Source organism: Perognathus longimembris, chromosome 22 (genome assembly GCF_023159225.1).
Source record: "Perognathus longimembris pacificus isolate PPM17 chromosome 22, ASM2315922v1, whole genome shotgun sequence".
Classification (NCBI taxonomy): domain Eukaryota; kingdom Metazoa; phylum Chordata; class Mammalia; order Rodentia; family Heteromyidae; genus Perognathus; species Perognathus longimembris.
This window is the reverse complement of record NC_063182.1, coordinates 3,706,698-3,725,707: the sequence shown is the minus strand read 5'-3', so window position 1 is coordinate 3,725,707 and position 19,010 is coordinate 3,706,698. Positions and strand designations below refer to the sequence as shown.

General features: G+C 49.9%; 1 protein-coding gene across 4 annotated transcripts in view; it reads right to left on the bottom strand.

The window, feature by feature from the left end:
* Prelid2 (PRELI domain containing 2) overlaps nucleotides 1–13,308 on the bottom strand; it is a 47,661-nt gene extending 34,353 nt beyond the window's left edge. For all 4 annotated transcript variants that reach the window (XR_007208652.1, XM_048331229.1, XM_048331228.1 and 1 more), the window contains exons 1-2: nucleotides 13,203–13,308; nucleotides 851–908 (exon numbers count right to left, since the gene is read on the bottom strand). Coding sequence is in view for 3 of the 4 variants with exons in the window: in XM_048331229.1 (XP_048187186.1) it covers nucleotides 851–908; nucleotides 13,203–13,277 (133 nt within the window). In the remaining variant the exon portion in view is untranslated. The remainder of the gene's footprint in view (nucleotides 1–850; nucleotides 909–13,202) is intronic.
* Nucleotides 13,309–19,010: the final 5,702 nt, after the last annotated feature.

The following is a 19,010-nucleotide window of genomic DNA, read 5'->3' as shown; positions in this document are numbered from 1 at the left end:
TGTGCCTCGATGTCTTCATGCAGTAAATAGGAACAATCATAAAACACACCTCAAATACTATTCCCAAGATAAAATGGGTTTAAACAAAGAAAGGCAAGAGTGCCTGGCATATATTCAGTCCTCAAAATATGACCTAGTTGCCATTTAGTGTAGTACAATCTTGTCATCACCTATTAATTTAGAAAGTGACAAGAGTACTGTTTTAAGATACACTAGGGGGCTGGGAATGTGGCCTAGTGGTAGAGTGTTTGCCTCGTATACATGAAGCCCTGGGTTCGATTCCTCAGCACCACATATATAGAAAAGGCCAGAAGTGGCGCTGTGGCTCAAGCGACAGAGTGCTAGCCTTGAGCAAAAAGAAGCCAGGGACAGTGCTCAGGCCCTGAGTCCAAGCCTGGGACTGGCAAAAAAAAAAAAAAAAACCTTAAGATACAGTAGGAGGGGCTGGGAATGTGGCTTAGTGGTGGAGTGCTCGCCTCGCACGCATGAAGCCCTAGGTTCCTTCCATTCCTCAGCACCACATACACAGAAAAAGCAGAAGTGGCGCTGTGGCTCAAATGATAGAGCAGCTGTGATAGAGCGGTAGCCTTGAGCAAAGGAAGATCAGGGAGAGTGGTCCAGGCCGAGTTCAAGGCCCAGGACTGGAAAAAAAAAAAAAAGGTACACTAGGACACACACACACACACACGTGCATACACACACAAGGAACACGTGAACACAAGGCATGCACCGACACACATACACACATGCATCGGTGGCACACACACATGTCCACACAAACACACACCTTTACGGAGTCAGTGGTACCCAACCGTCATCACATACACGATGTTATAATGAGAGGACTTACCTCTTCTTTCCTCCACGGTGTTCACAGACACAACATTTTTATCCATGGGGTTCGGGTACTACACGAAAACACACAAAAGAAAAATCATCATTTTTATCTTTCATCGAAGTTAGCAGGAACTGTAACCAATTGCAAGAATAGTAAACTACCCGTCAAGCAACCTTGAAGGGAAGTCTAGTTTCCATCACAGATCTTCATCTGACTACTTGGGCCTAGGTCAGGGAAAGGCCTGCACTGGTATGAAAGCCAGGGGAACTGACTTTACCTCCGACCTCACCTGGAATACAGAGAGGAAGGACACGGAGCTAATTAACAAATAATTACCATTAACGGGAACCAGCCTGACCCTCGGTGCCCACCCTGGGCTAAATGCTCTCATTGTAGGACCTTGTCTACACTAGACAGCTGCTCTCTGGTGAGTGACATCACTATCCTGGAAACAGCATAAAGTCTGGATTGTTTGAGGGCCCACCAGCTGGCTCCTAGTGAAGCCAGAAAACTAAACCTGTCTGTTCCTGACTGGGAAAGGTCTTCGCTACGGTCCTACACCATTGCCGGTGGCTGAGTTAGCAAAGCGGGAGAATAACCATGTTAGCATACTAGCCAGGTTATGTAATCAGTGCTCAATAAATATTTGATTACCTCATTTTATTCTCCTGAAAGACAGGTTAGATGTGACAAGATAAGACAGTAGCTACCATTTGTTTTGGTCCTATGCAATCTCAAACCTTATCTCAGTTAATTCTCAAAACCATTTTGCAGAAATAGGCTATTTTCTCCATTATAGAAACAAGAAGCAAGGCTTTAGCTAGGCCTGGTAGTGGACACCTACAGTCCCGCTACTCATGAGGAGGACGCAGAGGGAGAGTGAGTTCAAAGCCAGCCTGTGTTAGCTAGGGAGACCTGTCTCGAAGGCTCTGACTTTGATTCAGATTGGATAAACTAAATAATTGACTCCGAGTAGCTAAAGAAAAATGAATCTGGGTAATGTAATTTACCCCGGAGACTCTGTCTTTCTTCCAAACCTGCTCTCTAACATGACACCAAATCACCTCAGGGTTACTCGGACCTCAGAACCCTTCCACTCCTCAGGAGAGGAGCAGCCATCTTATTCCAGGACTTGACAAGGTCACTTCTGGAATAAGGACGAGAGCCCACAGGGAAAACTGAGGGGCGAGAAGCAGACAGACAGACAGACAGGCATTCTTCAAGATACCCGTGGCCCGATAGGCCCTCGGTTACAACATCAGCTCTCCGAGGCAGAAACATTGCCTGTTTCCGTCGCATCCCCACAACCGCCGTGGTGTCAACTGGTGAAAATCCTGGTGCTTATTAAAAATGCATGCAAACTCCTATCCACTCTAGCCCCAAAAGATCCGAAATTCTGACTGCTTTCTCGCGCTTCCATCCTTCAAGGTCTGATCTCCAGTGCCCGGGCAGAGGACGTGTTGGCTGACGCGGTGCTCTCGCCGGAGACGTCAGAGACGCGCACAGGTGCTCCAACTCGTGTGTACGGGTGTGTAAATTAGCACGTGCACAGGAATGTAATACAGGGTTCCCTTTGCTACAATCCAGCAATTACATATCCATAAATGCATCTGATTGGGAGCTCTAAGGTAGGAAGATTGCTAATCTAAATGTGATCGTCAGAAAGGCAGACTGATAGAACTTTCCAAGTCCTAATTACTTCACCAAATTATCCCCGTGAAATTCCTAAAGATGACACGCTCAAATATCTCCCCTCTAAATAATTTTAATATTTCTTTATTAAGACAAAGGGTGTTGCTATAAATGATAGTAAAAACCTCTGGTTACTCTTCATTTGGATTTCTTGAGGTCTTACTGTGCCCGATCCTGCTCCAGGCACTGAGGATAAAGTAATAAAACTCACAAAAGCAGACTGTCAGGGAGCTGACACGTGAGGAGGGGAAATAAATAATAAAGTACATCAGACCAGCTCAGGAGAAAATAAATCAGAGCGAGGTATGACAGACAGAAAATCATGGAGGGAGTATTATAAAATACTTTCATTAGCCAGTGCTTTTAAATAACCAAAGTAAGATAAATATATTATTAGTCATACACAAGAGACCAGGAGCTAGTCAACACTCCAGTCAACAAGCGTTTGCAGGATCCAACCATTTTGGGAGTTGAATAGAAACAAGCTTCAAGTTTCCGGGCAAGATGGTAAAGCCGGAGGTTCATACACTCCAGCTAAATACCGTATGTATTTTAACTATTTTAAAAAGTGGAAGATGTATGTAACTGAGCCGCCCCCCCCCCCCACCACGCCACCCCCCACCCCCTCCAAATCCCTGTCAGCCTGGCTTTACTTCAAATGATCTGGTGCCACCTTGTGGGAACTTGGGCATTCATGGTTCCATTCACAAAACCTAGTGAAAGCCCAACAAGGGGTTAAGCCAGGGAACAGCAACCTGGGAAGCCGGGAGGGGGGGCGGGGGGGCTGGGTTTTCTGGGCACCTTTACAAACACCCTATGGCCCTGGAATGGAGCTAGCCAGACCAGCTTCTAGCCAATCAGAGACCCGCCGAGCACCTACTGGGTGGTGAGGGGCAGAGTTTGCCACTGAGGATGGAACCTCACTGAGCCCTCCCTGGCCCATTCACCAGGGGAAGCCTTGGTGCTAAAAGCCAGTTGGTGTGAATTCTGCCGACAAGCAAAGGGGTCGGATGACCCAGATTTCTGCTGAAAGCCCTCGTCTTTCCAGGCCAGAGGACTCACAAACTACAACCGGCGTGCATAAGAGTCGCCACACAACAGGTTGCATATATACAACGCGACACTCGCAAGACAGTATGTTGGAAGTTACCTGTACAACTTGGGGGGAAGCGGGGGGCGGGGGGGGGAATGAGGGAGAGGTAACAAGTTTGACAAGAAATGTACTCACTACCTTATGTATGTAACTGTAACCCCTCTGTATATCACCTTGACAATAAAATCCAATTAGGAAAAAAAGAATAGCCACCAACAGGCTGCACAGATGCACCCCTAAGGCTGCCTGTGTACGTATGCGTAGGCATGCGGAAATACACAACCACACGCATATATGAATATGCACACCCACATACATGCAATGTGTGCTCATGCATGGGTGGATGGGTGTGTACATGCGTGCAAACATCTGTGAAAAAGTGTATGCACATACATACGGGCCAGACAGACTGTACTTTAAGGGTGAGTTAAGGGATTTTTCAAGGCACGTTGGACTTCATCCTGTTCCTTGTGAATTTACTTTCTTCACAGAATAAGTAAACTAACTCTCTCTCCTTTCCTAAGACAATATCAAATCCCAAATTAATTACAAAACTCACTGTGCGGGCCGTATGTAGATATCAGTCTTAGGTAAAATGCACACCGTCCTAAGATTGCATCTACACCTGCTTTCACTTAATTTTTTTTACACATTGGAATTAAGAGAGCAAAACTTGGGGCTGGAAATAGAGTGTTTGCCTAGCATGCATGAAGCCCTGGGTTCGATTCCTCAGCACCACATACACAGAAAAAGCCATAAGTGGCGCTGTGACTCAAGTGGTAGAGTGCCAGCCTTGAGCAAAGGAAGCTCAGGGACAGTGCCCAGGCCCTGAGTTCAAGCCCCAGGACTGGTTAAAAAAACTGCACAATGTCAGTGATCTTATGCATGTAGCTATAGAGCCCCTGTGATCCTCTCCTAAGAATATCCTCCTTTGTTCTCACTGTATGAATGTTTAGATTGCTGTTTAATCATGAGGGTTGTTGTTGTTGTTATTATTATTATTATTATACTGTTTGTGGTTCTTTTTTTCTTTCCTCTTCTGTTTTGTCAGTTTTTGATAGCTGTATCCTTTGCCTTGTATATAAGTTAATCTGATTTGGGGAAGGAAAGGGGAAGCACAGAAACCTCCGGACAAAGGCTGAACCAATTCAGCAGTGAAACCCACTAGACCCTTGTTGGAAATGAACTATGCAACTTTGGGCGGAGGGAAGTGTGGAGGGGAGAAACTGGGAGAGAATGAGGGAGGGGGTGGCCCTGTTCTAAAGGAAATGTACTCATTGCCTGACTCACGTAACTGTACCCGCTCTGTACATCACCTTTACAATAAGATTTATCAAAGAAAAAGAAGAAAGGAGAAAGAAAAGAGGAAGGAAGGAAGGAAGGAAGAAATGAAGGAAGAAAGGAAAGAAATCACCAAACCGCCACAGGCTTCCATGTCCCTTTTATGATGGCCATAAATTAATTTATGGAGCAGAGACAAAGAGCAAAGCTCAATGGAAATTCCAGTGATCTTCAGGGTGTGACCACACTGGCATGGAATCTCAGCACTCAGAAGCCTGAGGCTAGAAGGCCCAGAGTTCAAGGCCAGCTTGGAAAAAAAATAGCCAGGGGCTCATGCTTGTAATCCTAGCTACTCAGGAGGCTGAGATGGGAAGATGGCACTTCAAAGCCAGGCAGGGCAGGAAGTCTGAGACTCTTCTCTCCAGTGAACCACCAAAAAGCTGGACGTGGAGCTGTGGCTCAAGGGGTAGAGTCCAGGGAAAGCACCCAAACCCTGAGTTCAAGCCCCAGGACTAGCACAACCTCCAATCGAGGAAGTACTAAACATAAACATATTTAAGTGCGCAGATGCTTTGAGGGGCTGCTCTCATGCGTCATTCACAGCAGCAGGATAAGCAGAAGGAACAGAGAACCGGAAGCTGACGTGCAGACCCGGAAGCTGCCTTGTACAGCCAGGCAGCAAATCCCAAGATCCTACTGCACAGAGCCAAGGAGGGTTCCATGCAAGGTAGACCCACCCAGTGTCAGCTTCTTCCTTTCAGAAATCTTCCCATAATCCAAACTGATAGAGGTAATTTTGAAAGGCTAGCTTATAATTCTATGACAGAAGACAACTCTCTTTTCTCAGATCTGTGTACATCCGCCCAGTGCCTTTAAAGATGCAAACAAAGTCTACAAAACAATGAATCAGCACTCTTCCAAAACACCGTGGAAGCCAAGAGCCAATGGCTCTCGCCTGTCACTCTAGCTACTCCAGAGGCCAAGAGCTGAGGGGCTCAGTTCAATGCCAGCCTAGGCAGAAGAATACATGAGGCTCCACCTCCAATTAACCAGCAAAATGCTGGGGTAGACGTGTGGCTCCCACAGCCAACTGCCAACCGTGAGCACAAAATGCGGAGCCAGGAGCTTGGCAAGGCTCTTGAGTTTACGCTCAGGCACCAGTGTAAAGAAAATAATATATGAAATAAAAAGGAGACGGAAAGCACCATGCTTCAGAAAGAAAAGAGGAAAACTGAGAACTGCCAACCTTCATGGTATGGTCATGAAATGCAATATACCCTCAGTCCTGTCAAAGAGAAAGGATATGAACAGACAATTAGTAAAGTCTGAATGAAGTTCCTACGGTAGATACATTGTATTACTATTAACTTCTGCATTCTAAGACACTGAACTTAGCTGTGGTAGTTTTAGTATGTGTGTGGGGGGGGGGGGACCTGGATTCAATCTCTAGCACTAAATAAATAAGATTAAAAATTACCCTATGATTTGGGGAAGCTAAGAAAGGGGAATGTTTTGCAGTGTATCCAAGTCAAAATATTTCCAAATACAAAGTTTAAAAAGTACAAACAATTTATTTATTTATTTATTTTCTAGCCATTCCTGGGCCTTGGACTCAGGGCCTGAGCACTGTCCCTGGCTTCTTTTTGCTCAAGGCTAGCACTCTGCCACTTGAGCCACAGCGCCACTTCTGGCCGTTTTCTGTCTATGTGGTGCTGGGGAATCGAACCCAGGGCCTCATGTATACGAGGCAAGCACTCTTGCCACTAGGCCATATCCCCAGCCCAGTACAACCAATTTATATACCCAGAATGATGTAGAATCTAAGAGACCCGAGCTTAAAGTCCATCTGTGACGTCTTGGGCCAAATTAACTCTGATGAGCTTCAGTTTCTTCTGCGGTAAAACAAAAAGAAATCCCTGCCTCGCACAGCTGTTACGGAAAAGAAAGCCTCTCGTGAAAGTACTCCAAATGAACGGCCGCTGCCGGCAGTGCTGAAAACTCAATCGGGGCTGGGAGGCAGAGCTCAAGCGGCAGAGCGCCCGCCTTGCGAGCTCCGAGGCGGTGAGTTCCACGAAGCCCCTTACGTAACAATGAGGCTGTGGCTGGCCTCCGTGGCTCAATTCCACTGCCCCAGGGGTGGAGCTGAGGTGGAGGCCCAGGGCCACCCTAAGCAGACCACCAGACCCGACCTGACCAAGAAACCCGCACAGGCGACACCATCGCCTAACCTCTCCAGAGGACTCCAAGCTACTCAAGACTCCTACAGGCCACGGCCCCCAGCTCACCAGGCTCCAGCCCGTGCAGAGAACCCAGCGGCTTCTCCTCACCAAGCCTCAACGAGGGCCCGACAGCCCAGCACACAGGCAAGCTCTCGGGGCGAACCCCAGGGCCGCCCCCCCCCCCCTCAGAAAAGCACCGACGACGTGCAGCGCCAACCCACACCATCCAACTCCATTTCCCTGACAATTCCAGAATAGACGCCTGATGCGACCATCGCGACCGCTTTTGTTTGGCTGGGGAAACTGAGGCACACACGGGGGGGGGGGGGAACTTCAAGCTTCTCAGGCACCGTCAGCACTCCAGCCTGACGTCAGAGCTCTGCCCTCACTGGGGTGACAGCCCTCCTCCACACCCCACCTCACCTCGCCTAGAGCTGAGGATGGGCGGGAAACGCGGAGATGAGTAGAGTCTGCAGGCAAACAACCATCAGGGCGCGCTGGCCTGAAGGCTCAGCAAGCCATTCGCTTTGGAAACACGGGCGGACCCTAAATGTGTCCAGAAGTGGGGAGAGATGTTCCCATGCATAAGTGTCAACTTTGCAAGGCAGAGAAGACCGGATCAGAAATGAAAGCATTATTAATTACCCAATCAACTTCCTACTCTAAATGGAATAGCCATTCATAAATCCCCTTTATGAGCCGCAGGGTAAACATCCAAGTCATTTCATTCAGAGCATCGGGCTCCCTGCTGGCATAAATAACGCCTGGGGTCGTGGACAGAAGCAAAGAAACGATTTTAATCTATTTTATTACATTATTCGAAGTAAGGACATACTTCTGAGCCCTACACTGAAGTTAGTGGAATTTACTTTGTGGAGAGAGAGAGAGAGAGAGAGAGAGAGAGATGCTATCCTGCCTCCACCTGCAAGTAGACTTTAGTCTGAAATGTTATCGGCTAACCCTCCCTTCCTTCATGGATCAAGGATTTCCTGAGCACCTACTATATTCCAGGATCTCTTTAGGTGTACTCAGGATACAAACGACAAAAATGCCTGCCCGGTGACTCTTTTCCTCGCAGCCCAGGAGAAGAAGGTCAACCCGAGGAACTTCCCTCGTATAAATGCGCACGAGAAAATCTCATGGAAGCAGGGCTTCGCCTGGGTCCTTTTTAAGCGACTTTAACTTGCAGGTGGATGACACGTGGGAGAGTCTCTCGGCATCTGACTCACCAAGGGCCAGGCCATTGGAAAGGCCATGTGGAGCCACACCTGAAATCCTAGCTACTCGGGAGACTGAGATGTGAAAGTCTCTGTTCAAAGCCAGACCAGACAGGAAAGTCTGAAAGACTCTAATCTCCAATTATCCGCCAAACAGTTGGAAACAGAGCTGTGGCTCAAGCAGTAGAGCACCAGCCTTGAATGGAAAAGCTAAGGGGCAGTGCCCAAGTCCTGAGTGAGTTCAAGCTGCAGTAGGTGCACGTGTGTGTATACACACACACACACACACACACACACACACACATACACCCTTCAGGAAAGCCAAAGCTTTTATTCTGCTGAGTTTATGCATCCAACTTTATATACTCTTTGTAGATAGACGGTTTTAAGTCCAAAGAAAGAAACAGCTGTAAGTGATGAGCAGGAAAAGTAAGACTCAAAAGAAAGAAACCAAAACACATTGACAAGTGCATTGATTTTTACAGTTTAGCATCTGATGAATAAACCATTTTGGGTTTCACAGTGTTTTTCCATGAAGAACTAATGGAGAAACACTGTACTCCACCGACAAAGAATATTGTGCTGTTTGTTTTCAAGGTGCCACTTATCTTGGGAAGCATGGAGCTAATATTTTGACTGTGATATCCAACAGACAGGTGTAAGAAGAGCAAACATTCTTCTGGTTTTAAAAATAGTAGTGTATTATAACTTGGAAGGCAAGCCCTAACATACCAAAAGCCGCAGATCAGAACATTCTATTTAAAACAGAACTTCCTCAGTTCTAAAGCGACTTCAAACACACCATTGTGAGAAATCAGATGAAATGTTTCCCGGAGATCCTCACACGATTGTCCCTTCTGCCCGATGTTCCCCTCAAAAGGAAAGGAAGAAAAATTCACAGACTATAAAAGCAAAAGCATGTTTTTCATTTAAAAAAAGGATAATTCCTACTATCTTGGGCTTATAAAAAGAAAAATAAAAAACAGCATAGGCTTGTCAGACTGTTAGCCTTTTGATCCCCACAACAGCCCTAAAAGGTAGGTGGGATAAATGACATAAGCACTATGAATTTCAGAGCAGGGGCTATGTTTTTTTGTTTTACAGTTGTGCTAGTTGTTCACTGCACAGAAGGCCCCCATCAAGCAGGATCGTGGACACGGGTGATGCTAGATGACATCCACCTAGAGGAAAACCTGGTGCGGGGGAGAGAGAGAGAGAGAGAGTGAGTGTGTGTGTGTGTGTGTGTGTGTGTGTGTGTGTGTGTGTGTCCTGAGCCTTGAACTCAGGGCCCGGGTTCTATCCTTGAGCTTTTTTTTACTCAAAGCGGGTGCTCTACCACTTGAGCCACAGCTCCACTTCTGGCTTGTTTTTTTTTGTTTTGGTGGTGGCGGTTAACGGAGCATGAGTCACACTGGCCTGGCTGCCCGGCGTGGCCCTGACTCTTGATCCTCAGCTCTCGGGCTCCTCGGGAGCCAGCGTGCCCGTCTCCTCCGGCTCCCTACGTCCCAGGCCCGACACGAGATCCTAACGCAAGGCAGCTACGCAGCGACTTGCGTTTCACCACGTGGCACCTGGTGAGCTCGCTCCACCCACTGAACGGTGAGCACGAACCCTGGGCCGCCGGTGACCTGCCCCACCGCGGTGGGACGCGGAAGGGCTGCAGCTGCACCTGCTCACATCTGTCTCAGGCCCAGGAAGCTGGGCCTGGGGAAAGTGACCGAGCCACGCCCTCCCACCCAGACCATCGGGTTCCAGCTGTGCACAGGGCAGGTGGGCGGGGCGGCCCAGCCTGGCGAGTGGGGGTACTGGGCCTTGGCATCCCCTGTACCCGAAGCCCTGATTCTCCTACTCGGCAAGCTGTGGACGGAAGCTGGAGGGCTGCGTGTTCAAGGCCAGACTGAGCAGTCCGCAAGTCCTACGAGGGAAAATCAAACGACGGAGCTGGGGCCGTGTCTCACATCTGGAATCCTCACTGCTCAGGGGGCTGAGCCTCGGAGAATCAACGCGCAAGGATAGCCAGAGAAGAAAGAAGAAAAAAAAAAAAATCTCAAGATTCTACCTTCAAAACAGCGAGCCAAACGCAGGGCTGGAGGCACGGCTCAAGTATCGAGTGCCAGCCAAGCAAGCAAGCTGAGCAAGTCTGAGGGGCGGAGCTCAAACGCTAGGAAGGGCAAATAATAGTAACGGGAATTCTAAGAAACAAAAGGGCTGAGCGTGTGGCTTCACTGGTAGAGATTTACTTCCCGTCAAGCACAGCGCCGGGGTCACACAAGTGTGCATGCACACACACACGCACGCACGCACACAGAGGCTGACCTAGAAAACACAAGCGTGGCCACCATGCCACACACCATCGCCCACCCCTGAAGGCCCATTCTCGGGGACTCCGGCAAGCCTCCCTCCGCCCGAGTCTCTGCTCCCTGCCACACACACACACACACACACACACACACACACACACACACACACACTGTGTGGGAACTATATGTGATCCTTTATTAACTGATGTATTAGTTAATGTGTTAGTAACTTATTAATGTCCACCTCTCCCACGGGGACCATCAACTCCGCCCGCAAAGGCTCTGTCGTGCCCTCCCTCCCATGTTCTCTTGGCACAGTGAAGACAACAATCGTGTTCCCTGCGGAACGCAAGAAAAGCTTTTCACGGGAGACGGAGGACGCCCATGGCCTACGCGCGAGTGTGTGGCACTGCGTGAGCGTTTCTGCAGAACTGAGACACCCCGGCGGGCGGGGGGGGGGGGGCAAGACAGACACCAAAGCAACACCGCCGGTGCTTCGGATGATGGGTGAGGCAGGGACCAATGCCCCTCAAGTTTGGGAAGGAGAGCTGATCCCCATCATGAAGACTATCTAGATAGAGTGGCATTCTGAAGAAGGAGAGGTGGTCAGGGTGGCACCACCCCCGTGCGGATCCCGAAGCAGCCAGGCCTTGTGGGAAGACCTTACGGCACTGTGGACGTGCCCTCGAGGGGTGCTGAGGGACTCCGGCCCACTCCTCCCTCCCCTTCTGCCTTCCTTCCTGAGATACCCTCCACCGTGGGCTCCCACCACCATTATTAACAGCCGCACCACCGACGGGGCCCTCCACCGCGGCCAAAAGAAAGCTTCGCCTCTACGATTTACTTGTCTCCAGGTCTTCTTGCTCAACGATGGAAAACTAAGTAGCACAAATGACACGTTTCCAACGTACCGGTCTGGACAAAGAGTGGGGTGCCGGCTATTGTTCTGTGGTGAGCCCACAAGTTGAGGCTAAGGCAAAAATCTACCTGTCACGCACTCGTGCCTTTTCTTCACCAATTCACTCACCAGCTTTCTGGCTGGTGTCCTGCTGGGTGTGAGTCAGTCACTCTACCAGGACTCAAGAACAATGAACACGCTGGCATCCTCTCTAAAGCGGTCCTCCCTGGCACTCCTCCACTCTCCTGGGTGAGCAAGGACCCAGACTGTTCACCCTCCGAAATGGGTGTGCGAACCCCGATTCTCTGCCCGGCACCTCCTTAATCCAGGTCGCATGTGGACTTTATTCTGCATGATGGCTGTCCAAGGCAAATTAGGATGGTTGCCTCCTTTGCTTCAGAATGTGAAAACGGCCAGGCTCTGGTGGCGCATGCCTATAATGAGCTCAGGAGGCCGAGGCCTGAGGATTGCAGCTCCAAGCCAATCAGAACAGAAAAGTCGGCCGGGAATATGGCCTAGTGGCAAGAGCGCTTGCCTCGTATACATGAAGCCCTGGGTTCGATTCCCCAGCACCACATATACAGAAAACAGCCAGAAGTGGCGCTGTGGCTCAAGTGGCAGAGTGCTAGCCTTGAGCAAAAAGAAGCCAGGGACAGTGCTCAGGCCCTGAGTCCAAGGCCCAGGACTGGGGGCAAAATAAATAAATAAACAAATAAATAAAACAGAAAAGTCTGTGAAATAAGTGGTAGAGGCCCCCAACCCCTAAGGCCCTGAAGGTTCAGTCCTGTGTGCGGTGGCACCAGTATGTGGTGGCACAGACGTTTGTGAAGGCTAAAAGGGCCTGGAAAGACTTTCAGGCACAAGCTCCCCCTCCCCCTCCCCCACCCCCAATCAGGGGTCAAACCCAGCGCCTGGCACCCCTGGCATCACGGCCTCTCACAAAGCCAGAACTTGGTTGTGTGACGAGGGTCCTGGCTAGCTCCAGTCCCTCCCCCGCCCCAGGCAGCTGGGATGACGGAGGGGGGGTGGGGTTACCCGCACTCCCCTCGACGCCCCCATCTTACAGATCCAGGAGCTTCAGGTGGATCAACGATCTGTTCCCCCCCCCCCCGCCTCGCGTCCGGGCGGCGCCCCGTTCATTCCCCGGCGAATAAAAGAGGAGGGTCGAGGGGCCACCCCGAAGATGAGACCCCTTCCTCCTGCGGATCCCGGGGCCGGGGGGTGGGGGGGGGGGGGGAGGAGGGGGATACTCCGATCTCCCACGTGTTACACACTTGCAAGTGGAAGACCCGGCTCCCCTAAACCCCACGGCTCCCCGGGAAGAAGAAGAAGACCACCCAGACGTGGCTCTGGGCGCCCACACCCCCCCCCGCCCCGCCCCGCCCCGCCCAGGCCTGGAGGCCGCTTCCCCTCCCCCACCCCACCCCGCCAGCCCGGCAGCAACTTTTCCTAGAGAGATGGGGGGCGGGCCGGGCCGCGCGCTCCCCGGAGCCCCAGGGCGGGGGAACCCCGCATGCTGGGCGGGGTGCGGGCGGGCGGACGTGCGGCGGCGCACGGCTTCCTCTCCCGCCCCGCCCCGCCCCGGAGCGCACGCAGCGCGCGCGGATCCGGGGGGGTGGGGGGAGGAGGAGGGCGCGCGGGGGGGCGGGGGCCGGCCCGGGTACCTTGCGGAGGAAGCTGGCGACCACCTGCTCGAAGGGGTACGGGAACACCTGGCGCAGGTCCACGGTGACCCCCATGGCGCGCCGGCCGCGGGCGAGCCTGCAAACTCGGACCACTTGATTGTCCGCGCGCCCCGCGAGCGGGCGGCCGCGCAGGCCAGGCCACGCCCCTCCCCGGCCACGCCCGCCCTCCCGGGCCACGCCCCCAGCTCGCCACGCCCAGGCCCCGCCCCGGCCACGCCCGCCCTCCCCGGCCCCGCCCCTCCCTCTGAGGCCACGCCCAGGCCACGCCCACTCCGCCCAGGCCACGCCCCTCGAGCCTCAGTCCTGATCAGAAAAACCTCCCCGCGCCCGGGCTCCGTCCAAGGCCACCGAGGCCCACGAGGCCCCGGGGGCGGGCGGCCCGGTCCGGAAACCACCCGGGCCTGGTTTCCTCCAAAGCCGGTTCCGAACGGAAGGATACGAAGAATCCCGGTGCTCTGGACTCTGATGTGACCAGAAGCAAATCCATCCATTGTATTCACGAAGAGTGGGGCTGTGTTCTTGTTATGGGGGTGTGGGTTTTTTTTTTTTTTGTTTTTTTGGCCAGTCCTGGGGCTTGGACTCAGGGCCTGAGCACTGTCCCTGGCTTCTTTTTGCTCAAGGCTAGCACTCTGCCACTTGAGCCACAGCGCCACCTCTGGCTGTTTTCTGTGTATGTGGTGCTGGGGACTCGAACCCAGGGCCTCATGCATGCTAGGCGAGCACTCTTGCCGCTAGGCCACCTTCCCAGCCCCTGCAGTAAGTGGTCCATCCTGTTTCCCAGCCCCCGCTCTGCTGGGCATTCCAGTAAAGCACGGCGGGGGGGGGGGGGGGTGGTGTTCAGCAATGTGAAGGCCCGGCCTGCCCCCACGAGGTCCCAAGCCACCTGGTAAACATGGTTTGGGTGCATTGGATGGGAGGCAGCCCCGGTGAGCACAGAAGGTTTGGGAGACGGTGATGGCCCTGCCAGGCAGAGCCACCACACTCCTGTGGCTAAGTTTCCTCTAAAAGAGACTGGGGGGGGGGCGGGGGGAAGCAGGACCAAGGTGGATCCGTCTGGCCTGCCTAGCTGCTCAGGAGGCAGAGGTCTGAGGACCCCCGTTCAGAGCTACACCAGGCAGGAAAATCTGCCAGACTCTTATATCCAATCGCCTACCCAAAAGCCCTGTAGCCCAGGCGGTGGGGTGCTAGCCTGGAGTGAACAAGCTCAGGGAGAGAGCCCAGGCCCTGAGTTCAAGCCCCACCATTGGCACCGAAAGGGGGTGGAGGCAAGGAGGGAGGGGAGACATCAACCTCCATTCTCACACTTTACTTTCCCAGCTGTATTCTCAGGCAATTACCTTTTCCACCTAGAAAATCGCAAACACAGTGCACACGCTGGTGGCATCGCCCCGCCGGGTCTCCTGTTCTTTGCAGGCGAACTGCCCACCTTCGGTCCTGGTCGATCCGTCCACTTGTCCAAGGGAGGACTGACCAAGGCTTAACAAGCAGCTCTCCTGAATGAGACAGCCAAAGCACAGGCGGCATTTCAAGGTGCACGAGTCACTACAGAGTTGGGAAGGATGATCACAGGACCGCCCATCCACTTAGGGTTACACACAAAGAATCACCCGAAAGAAAAATGGAAACAAGACTCTTTTTTTTCTTTGTTGCTGTTTTTGTTTACCTTTCTGTCTTGTTTGTTCATGTATCTGTTTTGTTACCTGACTTAGGTACCTGTAACCTCTCTGCACATCACCTTTATAAAAACAATTTACAATAAAAGACCCACCAGAAAGCTGAACATGGTGGTACACATCTATAAGACCAGCACTTGAGGAGCTGAGATTGGAAGATTGTGAATTTGAGACTAGCATGGAATACAAAGTGAGTTCAAGACTCTTTCAAGACCTGTAGCGAGAGCATACTAAAAGAAAAAAGAAGAAGGAAGGAGGTGGAGGAAAAGAAAGAGAATGAAGCAGAGGAAGAGGAGGAAGGTGAGAGAGAGAGAGAGAGATTAGAAAAGTGAAGTCACATACTTAGGAAGGGGTGAGTTCTGAATATTAACTTCTTGTCTCTGAGTGGCTGAGTGACTTGTCTAAGAACAAACATCACCTTCCCATTTCAAGGACATCAGACACTCCGTAGGTAGAAAAGCATGCCAGGCTTGTGATCTTAGAAACACAGCCTGTTTATACAATAGTAATCTAACTTGCTATGTATATCTCCTGGGGGAGGAAAAAAAAAAAACCTGTGAAACCAATTTCCTTTGTGTTGAAATTGAATGTCTTAAGTGGTCAGGGGACTTGAAGTTGGAAGTTGGCTGGCTACCTTAGCTTATTTGGTCTTCAAGACATCAAATATCCTTTGTTATCTTTGGAATGAAGCTCAATGATTTAAATAGTAGACATCCAATCCATTTTAGTTGGATGAATGAGTGAATGATCAGTGGAAACCTTATCAGCTCTGGGAGATTTAAGTAGACAGAGAGCTTAAGTCCTCTCTCTCTCCTTTCCCTCTCGCTCTGTTTTTCTTACCTGCTGATTCAGTTCCCATTTCTGACCATCTTAGCATGGTCAGTGCATAAATTCTGTACTACTCCACTGTGTGGTTTAGGGACTGATACTGTGTGTTAGTCCCTCTTCTCTATCCGGGGCATGGCACATAATAAACATGAAATACATTTATGAGTGTACTTAGTCCAAGGGATAATATAGTTGAGCAGTTTCCTTCCTGTCCCACACCTTAGCTTCCCCATCAGCAAAATGTCTGAGTCAGCCTAGATTATCTCTAAATTCCTGACTAAACACACAGGTTGGGATAGGCAACAGGTAGGTAGATGGTGACAGGAACCAGGATACAAGACAGGAACTTACAGGGAAGACAAAGCAAAATCTCAGCACAGTTTTAATGAGGATCAGTAAGATGCAGGTCATCAATCGGCCAGCCTTTTCTTTCTCAGTCGAGAAAGAGATTGAGGCTGGGAAGGTGGCTTAGTGGCAGAGTGCTTGCCTAGCATGCCTGAAGCCCTGGGTTCGATTCCTCGGCACCTCATAGACAGAAAATAGGTGGAAGTGGCACTGTGGCTCAAGTGGAAGAGTGCTGGCCTTGAGCAAAAGAAGCTTGGGGACAGTGCCCAGGCCCTAAGTTCAAGCCCCAGGACTGGCAAATAAATTAAAAACCGTTAAAAACAATTTCAACACTTAAATATACCTCTTATATATAGGAAAAGCATACCAACTAGTGAAACACAGTGACTGCATGGGAGCTACTGCTTGAGCTAAATGAAAAAGCTAAACGGAAAAAAAATGATGAATAAGCTGAAGGATAGAAGACAGGGGGTTACTTGGCAAAGCAAAGAAAAAAATCAAACCTGGGCTCCACCGTGAGTCTCATCACACAACAAGAAACGAAAAAGGAGGTTGTCAATTTAGAAACTCGGTTTATAAGTGATGGAAGCTTATGTAACCTAAGGAAAGCACGAAATAGCAACCTAGAAAGTTCTATTGGAACTCTCCATGTGAAGGATGACCTTTCCACGTCCTTCTCAGCTCTAAGTGACCCAGTAGCAATGTCCCCAGCTCCCTGGGCCCTGCCTGGCCCTGTGTCCCAAGGCCCGGCTCCTGAGCCCGAACCCCGCTTGCTCCCACTGGGCTGACTGACGATCTCACAGAGGGCAGCGAACGCCAAGATTGAGGAGGGAAGAGGGTAGAGGGGGAGACGCCTCCTCCACTACCTTATTTTGGCAACAATGTTCTCAAGGCTGTCCAGTCGGTAAATAAATGGCAAGGACGGTCACATAAAGCCCCGCACCTACGCTGACTATAGGGCGGCAGAGATTCATAGTAAAAACCTGCCTCGTAGACCCAAGGCCAAGATAACAGAACGAAGGCAAACTAGACGCCTGCCCGGGTGAATAGGAAGGGGTGTGTGTGTGTGTGTGTGTGTGTGTGTGTGTGTGTGTGTGTCTGCGCGTGGGCTCGCACAAAGTATTGGAGCTTGAACTCGAGGCCTGAGTGCCATCCCTAAGCTTTTAGGACCCAGGGCCGCCTTCTACCACTGGAACCACACCTCTCGATCCAGCTTTTTGTTTAAATGGAGATAAGGGTGTTACAGACTTTTCCTGCCCAGGCTGATTTGAATCTCCATCCACAGATCTTGGCCTTGTGAGTGGCTAGAATGACAGGCATGAGCCATGGGCGAAGACAGAAAACTCTATATGAAGATTGTTCCCATGGTCATTATCATTTAAAATGGTGGCTGTTGGCCAGGTACCGTTGGCTCACACCTCTGGCCCCAGCTACTCAGGAGGATGTGAGGATGGAGGTTTGAAGCCAGCCAGGAGAGGGAGAAACGCCATAAGATTCTTATCTCCGATAAACGACTCAAAAGAGCCGGAAGTAGCACTGTGGCTCAAATGGCAGAGAGTTCACATTGAGCAAAACAGTGCCCAGGCCCAGAATTCAAGCCCCAGGACCTGCCAAAAAAAAAAAAAAGTGATTAGTCTCTTTATTTATTGATTTTTAATAATTAAGAGACCTTGATATTTCTTCTCCTGCTGATTTGTTATGCCTAAGGTCACCGTGGTCTCCTTTCTCTATCCATTTAGAGAGAATAGGTGAAATTGTAAGTGGAAAAGTCTCATAAAGCGTAGGCATGGAGACCAGGAAGACTGTTCAGTTTCAATGGGAACTTAATAACCAGCCAGAAGAAAACTTCAAATCAATGAGTTGCTAGATGACTTGCAAGGAAATGTTTAGTCCACAGACAAAGTCCCTCAACTCCCATGCTAATGAGAAACATGTCAGCTTTTAGTGCTAAGAGACCAAGTCAATATTTGATTTTAACGGCATAATCAGTTATAGAACAATAGCCAACTTATCAATTCACTAGATTGCAAAAAGAAACCTTAGACATAAAATAAGGCCTAGAATAGTCTCAATAACTTGACCGATAATGAACTGTAGAAAAAGTTACTATGAAAGGTTGTTCGGGTTGAATGGCCTTGGGAAAAGCAAGCAAACCTGACAAATAATTAATCAGCCAATATACCAAATCCTGTACTCAAAGCTGCTCTGAAAAGATTATCTCTTCTTTGGATCTGCTAAGAATTCTGTGACCACAGAAAATAAAATGATAATACAATAAGCAATAATAATAATAATAATGAAACTCTGGGGGTAGACCAAAAAGCAAAGAAAAACAAGCACAGAAATAAGAAAAACAGGGCTGGGATGTGGCTCACTGGCAAAGCGCTTGACTAGCAAGTGCAACGTCCTGGGTTCAATGCCCAGTACTAAAAAAGAAAAGAGAAAAAGAAAAACATTAACCCCATGACACTGGGGCCTTAGAGCAGATTTAAGTGAAATTACAGCAATAAGTTTCTGCTGTCTTTGTTTTTTATACAATTGGGAAATAAGGTTTTGAAGTGTTCAAAAGTGATTATCCACTTTAAGTGTATAATATTGGTGGGTTAAAATTTACTTAATGAATTTGAAACAGATGTTTAAATGCCCCAATTAAAAAAAATTAGTTTTGGGGCTGGGGATATAGCCTAGTGGCAAGAGTGCCTGCCTCGGATACACGAGGCCCTAGGTTCGATTCCCCAGCACCACATATACAGAAAACGGCCAGAAGCGGCGCTGCGGCTCAAGTGGCAGAGTGCTAGCCTTGAGCGGGAAGAAGCCAGGGACAGTGCTCAGGCCCTGAGTCCAAGGCCCAGGACTGGCCAAAAAAAAAAAAAAAAAAAAATTAGTTTTGCAGTTTGGGGGTATCAGATTCAGGAGCTTAATAAAGTGAGCATTAAACAAA